General features: G+C 45.1%; 2 protein-coding genes across 9 annotated transcripts in view; both read right to left on the bottom strand.

Annotated features, from left to right (window-relative positions):
- Nucleotides 1-261: 261 nt before the first annotated feature.
- The window catches only part of RBM6 (RNA binding motif protein 6), a 102481-nt gene continuing 93194 nt past the window's right edge, over nt 262-9548 (bottom strand). For 7 of the 8 annotated variants that reach the window (XM_027582791.1, XM_027582790.1, XM_027582793.1 and 4 more), the window contains 5 exons: nt 8849-9109; nt 5809-5883; nt 4787-4884; nt 1950-2079; nt 967-1213 (listed from right to left, as the gene is read on the bottom strand). In XM_027582791.1, coding sequence (XP_027438592.1) covers nt 1088-1213; nt 1950-2079; nt 4787-4884; nt 5809-5883; nt 8849-9109 — 690 coding nt within the window. In that variant the 3' untranslated portion in view covers nt 967-1087. Of the gene's footprint in view, nt 1214-1949; nt 2080-4786; nt 4885-5808; nt 5884-8848; nt 9110-9548 lie in introns of all 8 variants that reach the window. The other variant, XM_027582794.2, reaches the window with a different exon arrangement.
- Nucleotides 7959-8841, bottom strand: LOC113916449 (coiled-coil-helix-coiled-coil-helix domain-containing protein 2-like). Its single transcript, XM_035726725.1, has one exon. The coding sequence runs from the start codon at nt 8665-8667 to the stop codon at nt 8200-8202; it is 468 nt and encodes a 155-aa protein (XP_035582618.1). The 5' UTR covers nt 8668-8841; the 3' UTR covers nt 7959-8199.

The following is a 9548-nucleotide window of genomic DNA, read 5'->3' as shown; positions in this document are numbered from 1 at the left end:
AACCAAGAGCTGGCCGCTTAACTGAGCCACCCAGATGCCCCCTTTTTTAAAGTTTTAATAGTTCATAGGATATAGTCCTTTTAACTGCAAAGAATTTTATTTATTTTTTAAATAATATTTATTTATTTATTTGACAGAGAGAGACAGTGAGAGAGGGAATACAAGCAGAGGGAGTGGGAGAGGGAGAGGCAGGCTTCCTGCTGAGCAGGGAGCCTGATGCGGGGCTTGACCCCAGGACCCTGGGATCATGACCTGAGCCGAAGGCAGACGCTTAATGACTGAGCCACCCAGGCGCCCCATTAACTGTAAAGAATTAAAAAAAAATTTAAAACAACCCTCTCTTTTGAAGCAAATCCTGTGAAATGGTATGAGTGATATGGTAGAAAATTAAGAAAGATTTGAAAGAGGGTGTCCAAAGACACCTCTTCGGAGAATTTTAGCCAAGGAGGGAAGGAAAACCTGGGGTAGCAGCTGGAGGGGAGTGATAATTCTTACTATGCCAACTCATTGTGGTGATCATAACATGTGACGCATTGAGCGCCCAGCAGGCACCCAGAAAAAGAGCTACCACACTGCTTCTCCCCCGAACCCCTGCCAACAATGGGGAAGTCAGATGACTTTCAAAGGTCTAATCAGCAGTAAACCAACATACGGAAATATGTTCAGTCTCAGTAGTTACCAAAGAAATAGAAGCAAGCAATAACGAGATGCGGTTTTCATTAATTAGATTAGGAAAATAATTTTAAAAATCTGACAGTACTCACACAAACTAGAGTTCAAAGGTCACCGCAACACATCCACTCACACTGAGAGCAGGTGGTGTCTCAGGGCTCATGGTAGCACTTGCTGCCACTTCAGTGCACCTCAAATGGGCTGCACCAAGGCACTCTCTCCCTCCTACCATAAGCCCCACCCCCACCCATCTATGGGAGAAAAATATAACCACCAAAAAAAAAAAAAAAAAAATCACATTGAAAAAAAGTTTATTTAAAAAAGTTCTAGCAGCAAGAACAGTAACAAAACAAAAGGAGAGACGGACAAACAAAACAAGAAGGAGGTTGTGTCCTATGGGACTTGTCTCCATTCTTTAATCTAGTTCTTTATACCGAGCAAACATGACTCTTCGCACAGCATCTCGGTAAGTCTCGTTGGACTGTCTCTTGCTGGTTCTTCCCGGAGCCCCCACACTGGGCCCCCTCATCCGGCCTTCAGTCTGTAACACAAAGACAAACAATGAAGTGGGCTCTATCAATTAATAAGCCTCAGGGCTGGCCTTTGATTACAAGCATTTCTGGACCAGTAAGGATCAGGATTTGGGGGAATTTTTTAGAATGTTTAATTAATAAACAAAACCCAAGATGAATAAGGAGGGTAGTGACGCTATTACTTCAGGATACAGGATTTAATAATACCAGACATATGAGAAGCCAGTCTCCTCTAGTTGGCATTTTCAGAGGGGGACCAAGCCAACACAAAATGGGCATTGTTTCCTCTTACAACCTTTGCTCTCTTTTCTTCCCGAAATAAGTGAGGCAGAGCCCTTCATGAGAACCAGGACTAACCTCACGCTCCTCAGATTTTAGCCATTTTAGCTCTTCTGATGATGATGACTCTCAGAGATGCTTTTGTACCTTTTACTGCGGGTTCCCTGGTTCTTGTCACCAAATGATTCTTCAGTCTCAAACTGCCTGATTCCCATACTGCCCCAGATGAGCCCCATTTCCACTTCTTTCTCCCTTTCCCACTGGCAACCAAAATTACAAAGGGCCCAGAATGTCTAGCTATCATCCAGTAATCAAGACTGATGGGCTCCTTCAGCTCCTGTGTCCTTCATTGGCAGTGGAGAAAGCCCAGCTAAAAGGCAAAGACACAGCTCTGAGCCACAGAGTGAGAGAAAGTTAAGTATATTCCAGGTTCATGCCACCCCCAAAAGATGGAAACCATTTCACCTCCTCTGCTGAAGCCAATCCGGGATGGCCATACCCGAGGCCCGCCCCCTTCCTCCAGCCAGTGGTCTGCTGGACACAGCCTCCTTTGTTGCTACTGTCGACTCCTTCTTTACCAACAGGTTTGCGATCACTGCGAAAGGAGCAGATGTACTTACATACCATCACTTTCAAAGTGACCTATTTGTAAGCCTAATAAAAACCTCTGTCCTCTTGATTCACATTTGCTTCCTCTTAAGTATATTAGGCAATATTTCTGAGTGCCTGCTATCTATGCAACAGGTTTTTGTCCTGGGGATACAGAAATGCCCAAGACCCAACCCTGTTCACGGGGAAGGACATGAGAAGGATGATATGTCCATAGATGCCTGTAACACAGTGAAGAGCTCAGCCATGGATGTGGCACCAGGAGACATCTCCTATGGAAATAGAGAAGACAAACTCTGAAGGAGCCACACCAAAAATGATGAATTCCAACAAGAGGGCACATCTGAACTGACAGAAAGCATGAGAAGAAAGGAGGCCACAAATAAGAAGTGAAAGAATACAATTTGTCCAGGAGAGGAATGGTAGGAACTGACAAAACGCTTCCTGGGCCAGACTGAAAAGCCTTGAAACATCCATGCCTGGACCTCATCCTTTAGGCAAAAACAAAAACAAAAACCCTGGACTCCAGGCCTCCCTCTTAGCAAGGTATGCCTTCACAAAAAGGCAAGTTTTAGATTTCTGTTCACAAAGATGATTTTGGTGCCAGGGTAGAGAGTACACTAGAGATTGAAGAAAAGAGACTGAGAGTAAGGAGTCCAATTTGGAGGTAAGCTAGAAAGGGGGAAAAAGCTTAATTAGGGATGTGGCCAGTAATGATACAGGGCCTAAAGGAGGAAGACTGGGTGAGACCGGCCAGGCCATGATGCAGTGATGTCACTACTCTGAAAGAGGAACACACAGCAGGTTTAGCAGGACTGGACCGGAGTATGATATGGAATATAATACTGAGTAATTGTTTAGAGTGAGGAGCCTAAGAGGTCTCCAAAAGGACATTCCTAGGAAGTAAGTGGAAATAGTGATTTTTGGGCTCAGAAAACCAAACTGCCTTAGAATAGAGTCATAGGGACCTATTAGCTTGTTAGTGATGGTTGTGGCCTTGAGTCTAGGTAAAGAGGGTGGAGCAGCCAAGAATTAAACAGCACTGAGGGCAGAGTCCTGGAGACTATCTGGAACTGCCCAGAAAACCACGAAAAGCAGGGAAGAAGACTAAGAAGGAAGGGAACCAGTAGAATGTGGTATGATGGGTGCCAAGAATACAGAAAGGTGTCTTTCTGCACTTAGGCCAACTCACTCAGGGCTAGGTGTCCTTCCTCCTGAATGACTCCTTCACCTTTGGCTTAGCCCAGTATATTTCAAATTGCAGAGAATGACCTAGTGGGATGTTACATTGATTAAGTGGTCCTTCCTTAGCACTTCTTAAGAATGCAAACAGGGGCACCTGGCTCAGTCAGTTGAGTGTCCGGCTCTTGTTTGGCTCAAGTCATGATCTCAGGGTCCTGGGATAAAGCCCCATGTCAGGCTCCACGCTCAGTAGGGAGTCTGCTTGAGATTCTCTCTCCCTCTGCCCCTCCCCCTGCTCATGTGTGTGTGTGCACTCTCACTTTCTCTCTCAAAATAAATAAATAAATCTTTTTAAAAAGTCACTCATCCTTAAAAAAAAAAGAAGGAAAGCAAACAGAAAAAGCTAGAATAAAAATACCAGAGTTTATCACACACAGTAGTGAAGTATTTTTCATGAAGATTTCTTTTTCAGGTACTTACACACATATGATTACTGGGTCATGATTAAAAAATAATCTCTTACTGTGGGCAGTGAGCAAATAAGTCAGAATGCCACAATCCCAGACCCCATCAACCCTCCTTTGGGGCCTTTCTCCATCAATGATCTCCCCCATCCCCACAGGCATAAGTTACCCTGGCTACTAGCTGCTCTTTTGCTTACACCAACATAAAGACCTGTTCGAGTCTCATCAGATCAACACCCTCCTTAGAATCATTTCATAACGTTCCATTGCCCCAAGACAAAGTCTTAGCATGGTGTTCAAGGAGTATGAACTTCCTGAGGTGGCCTCCATCAGGCTAGGTACAATTTCTCAAATGCATCATATGACTTCTCTCTCTCTCATCCACAGCGTATGCCATTTCCTCCAAATGAAATGCCCTCCCCTTCTCCACTGGAATTCTGCCTGCCTTATGAGACACAGCATCACCTAAACCTTCCTTAATCTGTGTTCAGATAGTCAAGGATAATATATGTCTTGTCAACCTGAGTATTCCTTGCACTTAGCGCACTGAGTACCTAGACACGATGGGTTATCAACAAATTCTATCTAACTCTGCTGGGCTCATGACTCTCAACTACCTGACTGGAAATAAGCACAGGAATCTAGAGATCATACAGGTCTATGAGCAGCCAACCACTCATTCAGCACCTATGTGTGAGGATGGAGGTTCCCTAGAGAAAAAGCCCGAGAGAGTGTGACATTCTTATCAGGTCCATAGGAGGTACAGCATTACTGATGAGGAGAGAAAGAGTTCCCAACCATGGCCACTCCAGCCCTGGCTTTGAGCCGCTAAGCAGCCAGCCAAACTTCCATGCAAACACCCATATTCCCTGAGTAAAGCTGGGTGGTCAGAGGTTGGAATGAACCTCATGTTCAAGGAGTTCAGAAAGAACCTGCTCCTGCTGTCTTCAGTTATCCCTGAGAGAGAAAAAAGCAGCACAGCTGGAGAAGAAGATGTTTCACCATTCGGCCTTGAGGCCTAGGCTGAATGAAAAGTTCCTGGCTTACCTGTCAGTTTCCCTGGAGTATTTAATTCGTTTCCTTTCTGGAGAGTCAAAAGATTGGAGCTTTTCCCTGCGATCACTTCCTCTTTCTTTAAACCTTCCCTGTTGGTAAGCAGAATAACAGATCTAAGATTTCCACTTAAGGGAGTTGAGTGGTGGGGAAGCTTCGCTTTATTCCTTACATTCCTTCTAAAGTGAAGGGAGTTCAACTGTTAACTCCTGGAATCCTTTGCTCCTTCACATACTCTTCTTGAGAAAGCAGTGGCTTCTCTGACTGGTTAATTTGAGAAGAATGAGCTGGTGGGCTTGTCTCACAGCTGTGTTTACGTCTTCTGAGGAGGAGGTGCTCTCCAGTAGACCTCCATGGGAAGATTCCTACCCATCACATAAGACCTGGCCCGGGCAGTGAAGCTTGTGGCTATGTAGGTGAGTCTGCCTAATTATGTGATCTAGGTAGCAAGTCCAACACTAAACTACTTCTACTAACTTAGCTGACAGTAAAACATGGTATTTCAGCAGCCCTATCCGACATTCCTTCATTGATTTCAAAAGCTGGGCAGGAAAGAAAAATGCTATTTGTTTGACCTGTTTGGAGACCCTGAACTACCACCACCTTTAAAATATATGTATCAGGAAAAAAAATATATATATGTATCAGGGTGCCTGGGTGGCTCAGTTGGTTAAGCGACTGCCTTTGGCTCAGGTCATGATCCCAGGGTCCTGAGATCGAGTCCCACATCAGGCTCCCCCTGCTCTGCGGGGAGCCTGCTTCTCCCTCTGCCTGCCACTCCCCCTGCTTGTGCTCTCTGTGTCAAATAAATAAAATCTTTAAAAAAAAAATATGTATCAATTTTATTAAGGTATAATTTATAAATAATGAAGTGTACCCATTATAATGTAGTTTGATGGGTTTTGATAAATCTTTTAGGGCTTCTTCATTCTCTGTCTTCAGCAAAGTCTACACATTCCACACCAGAAAGTAAAAAGGGTTGGGGTCAAGGGACTTAACAGGTCATCAAAACTTACCTCCTGTTCTCTCCTTTCCAGATAGGCTAGCTCCTGCTCAGACTGTTTTATCTTCCTATGGATTTCCAGGTTTTGCTGAGAAGAGAGAAAGTTCTATGAGTAGAGGTCTAGAAAAAGTGGTCTTAGAAAATGCCTCTAGGCCTTTCCCAACAGCTGTTTTAGGACTATGGCTTCTTTCACTGACCACCTCTCCTGAGTGATCACTGTACCCTGCATTCAACAGTTCCTAACTGGACTGGCTTTAGGCTCACCAATGGGAACCCAAGTTGTTATGCTGGCTTGTCACACAGATTAGTTACATGGTGTAGCACAAGAGAGACCTTCATTCTACTTCCCGAATGTAGAAAACAGGGGCACCTGGGTAGCTCAGTCAGTTAAGTGTCTGACTCTTGATTTCAGCTCAGGTCATCTCAGGGTCGTGAGATCAAGACCTGAGTCGGGTCAGCAGGGAGTCTGCTTGAAATTCTCTCCCTTTCCCCCCTTCTGCCCCCACACCCCACCCCATACTCTCTCAAATAAATAAAACTTTTAAAAAAATGTAGAAAACACGAAACTGGTTTATAGGTCTTTATCTAAAGTAAAAATTATGAGAGAGGGGAATCTGAGCACACCAGTGAAGAAAACTTAATGCCCACATGCTCTTCCTACCACCACCACTACCACCCACCATCCTCAGACACTATTCACTCTTTCAAGCCCCCAGAAAAACATGAAAAGGAGAACCCAAGGTCCTAAAAGAACAAAAAGACTGCTCTGAGAGTCCTGTATTCCTTAAGGGTCCCACACTTCTCAAGCATGGTTCTCCTACACAATACCCTCGAGCATATATAAGAAACTTAAGAGGTCCGGAACAGCTCTTGTATGGACAGGGGATTCTTTCCACTGAATCACTACAAGGAAAGGAAGAAGTACCATAGTCCACTTTCCACTGTCCCAGGGTCAGTTCAATTTGTGGATTCACCAGATTTCTGGTTCCTCTTTCCTGATATTAGCCATTTATTAGCATTTTCATCAGACAGCTGAAATCTATTATTATTATTTTTAAAGATTTTATTTATTTGACAGAGAGAGAGCGCAAGAGGGAACATAAGCAGAAGGAGTGGGAGAGAAGCAGCAGGCTTCTTGTGCAGCAGGGAGCCCGACGCAGGGCTCAATCCCAGGATGCTGGGATCATGACCTGAGCTGAAGGCAGATGCTTAACAACTGAGCCACCCGGGCACCCCTCTATTATTATTTTTTTAATTTTATATATCCTTTTATTTAATTTTTTTAAAAAAATTAAGCTCTATACCCAATGTGGAGCTTGAACTCACAACCCCAAGATCAAGAGTCACATGCTCCACCAACTGGGCCAACCAGGTGCCCCCAAAGAGCTGATATTTCAATGTGTCAGTCTCATGACTCAGAATTCCAGGTCAAAGGGACTTGGGAGGTAATCTGTTGCAGGGATTGTCAGGAACTTCTCAGACCCCTAAAAACCTTGCAGAGCCTCCACAGAGGCAGCAGGGAGAAGAGGTGTGCCTATTACCAAAAGCAGAGCTTCTCAGCTTTTAGCTACATTAAGACTTTAGATTTTATATCGAAGGAAAGTCTAAATCCGATCTCCTCACCGGCTCTAGCAACATCTGCTAGAGAAGGAGTGTGAAATAAATCACCCTATACTGAGAACATGAGTCTATCTAGGGGTTTTATTTGTCCAGAATTCCACTCTTTGGTCAGCACATCTGAACGGGAGACTGCAGGGGAGGACCAGTGTATGTCAGTTTAACACTCCAATAGATGTTGTGCCGTGGCTTATAGCGGTGACTCACCACATGAAGAGATGGCAGAATGTGACCCACCTTTGGGAAAACTGCACAGTATCAGAACTAGACAGAACCAGAGGAAGCCACCAAATATCACAGAAGAGAAGAGGCTTATCTGAGGTCCACTTGTTAGGTTAATGGAAGAGCTCTGATGAGAAACTCAGCAAATAAGTTTCCTACTTGGTGACGCCCTCCTCTCCAGTCTTTAGCACGGCCACCGTGTCTGGAGCCCCAAACCCCAGCCATGATGCCTGCCTTGGGTCTACATACCAAGGTTTTTTTTTTTTTGGGGGGGAGAAAATCACTTTATTCTAATTCACAAATGAGAACATCAGAAAAGGTGATTTAAGGAGGCACACAAATATCTGCCCAACCCCAAATTCAAACCATCTCAATGAACTTCTATACAGCAAGAACAACCTTTTTTATTCCAATTCTGAAGAAAGCTGTATTTAATGATGAAGGAGAAGCTTAACTGGTGGTTTTACACTTTATATATTCACCATTCACCATCAATTATATTTTTATGCTAAATTAACTTGGTTATGAGAGATGATTTTCCTCATCTTCAATTTGAACTTCTTGATTAGGCTAATCCATTTGTAAATCTGCACTGTTTCAGCAACTCGCTGAAACCTTCACAAAGCTTCAGGTCACCCTGGTTCTGGGCACACTCCAGAAACTGTTTCATCTCATAGTGGCATGGGCCAAACTGCTGCTGCTCCTGGTATGCTGGCTGGGTTCCCTGAGGCTCCTCGTAAGTGATGTCAGGCCTTGAAGGCTCAGCACTGCCTCCTCCACTGAAGCCCCCAGTGATGGCATGACCTATCGTGTGCCCGACAGCAGAGCCCACAGCCACGCGAGCTGCAGTGGTTGCCATCTGGGCCATGAGCCCTGGCTGCCTGGGCGCAGCAGCAGGTGAGCCAACAGCAGCTGGTGGAGCCGCTGCTGGAGGCTGAGCTGCCGGCGCTGGTCTAGGTGCCGCTCTCATCTGAGGTGCCCGGCTGGCCGGAGGGGCCATGCGGGAGGTGTGGCTCCGACTTCCACATGGCATGGTGACTTGCAGAGCAGCTCAGGGTCTAGAAATCCCCATACCAAGGTTTTTGAAGGTGGGCACAGCCCTAATGCAAAGCAACTCATGACAAAAGGTGCAGGAACAATTCACTTTGAAATCGGACTGTAATGCACGATGGTAAGAGTCCAAAGTTTGAAAGGTCTGGGCCCCTTCCCCATACCTTGTGCAGGTCTGAGAGCTGCTGGTGTTTGATCAGAACTTCTTTGTTGGGAAACTGCCTTCTGCAGAGCAGACAAGCCAGTTTATTCCAGTCAGTGAGTTTATCTTCTTCGTTCTCCTTCTTGGTCAGCTCCTCCCTCTGTGAGGGCTGCGCTGTTCGGGGCTGTGGAGGAGGGGCCTGTTCCTCCTCTTCTTCCTCCTCATAGTCACTGTCTCCTCCATATTCGCCCAGGAGGCCGATGAGTGGGTTTACCACCTTAGGCTGGAAGGAGAAGGCCAAAGATTAACACTAACCTCAACCTATATTGTGGGGCCTGTTTTCTGGATATTCTAATATGGTATCTCATTTCTTCTCTTTTAGTTTGAATAATGAACTGGGCTCAAAATAGGCCCGCTGACCACACTGCTCATTTCCCACAAGGAAGCAACATGGTTCAAGCTTGACTTTTCTCCTGGATTGTTGAGATAAACCAGAAAGATTCCCTTAGACGTGACTCTAGCAACAGAACAGTGAAGATAAAGAAGGGAAAGGGGAACTGACAATAGAGGTAGGGAGAGTTAAGAAGTTACAAGTTACAAAGAGGAAGTGATAGCAGCAACCCCTCAAGCTACTGTAACCCATGGAGAAAAGGAAAGATAAACTTTATTAAGGCTACAGTAACCCCTACAGCAAAACGGATTTAGGAGGTGGATTAAAAGCA

Source organism: Zalophus californianus, chromosome 1 (genome assembly GCF_009762305.2).
Source record: "Zalophus californianus isolate mZalCal1 chromosome 1, mZalCal1.pri.v2, whole genome shotgun sequence".
NCBI classification, from domain to species: domain Eukaryota; kingdom Metazoa; phylum Chordata; class Mammalia; order Carnivora; family Otariidae; genus Zalophus; species Zalophus californianus.
This window is presented reverse-complemented; position numbering and strand designations above follow the sequence as displayed.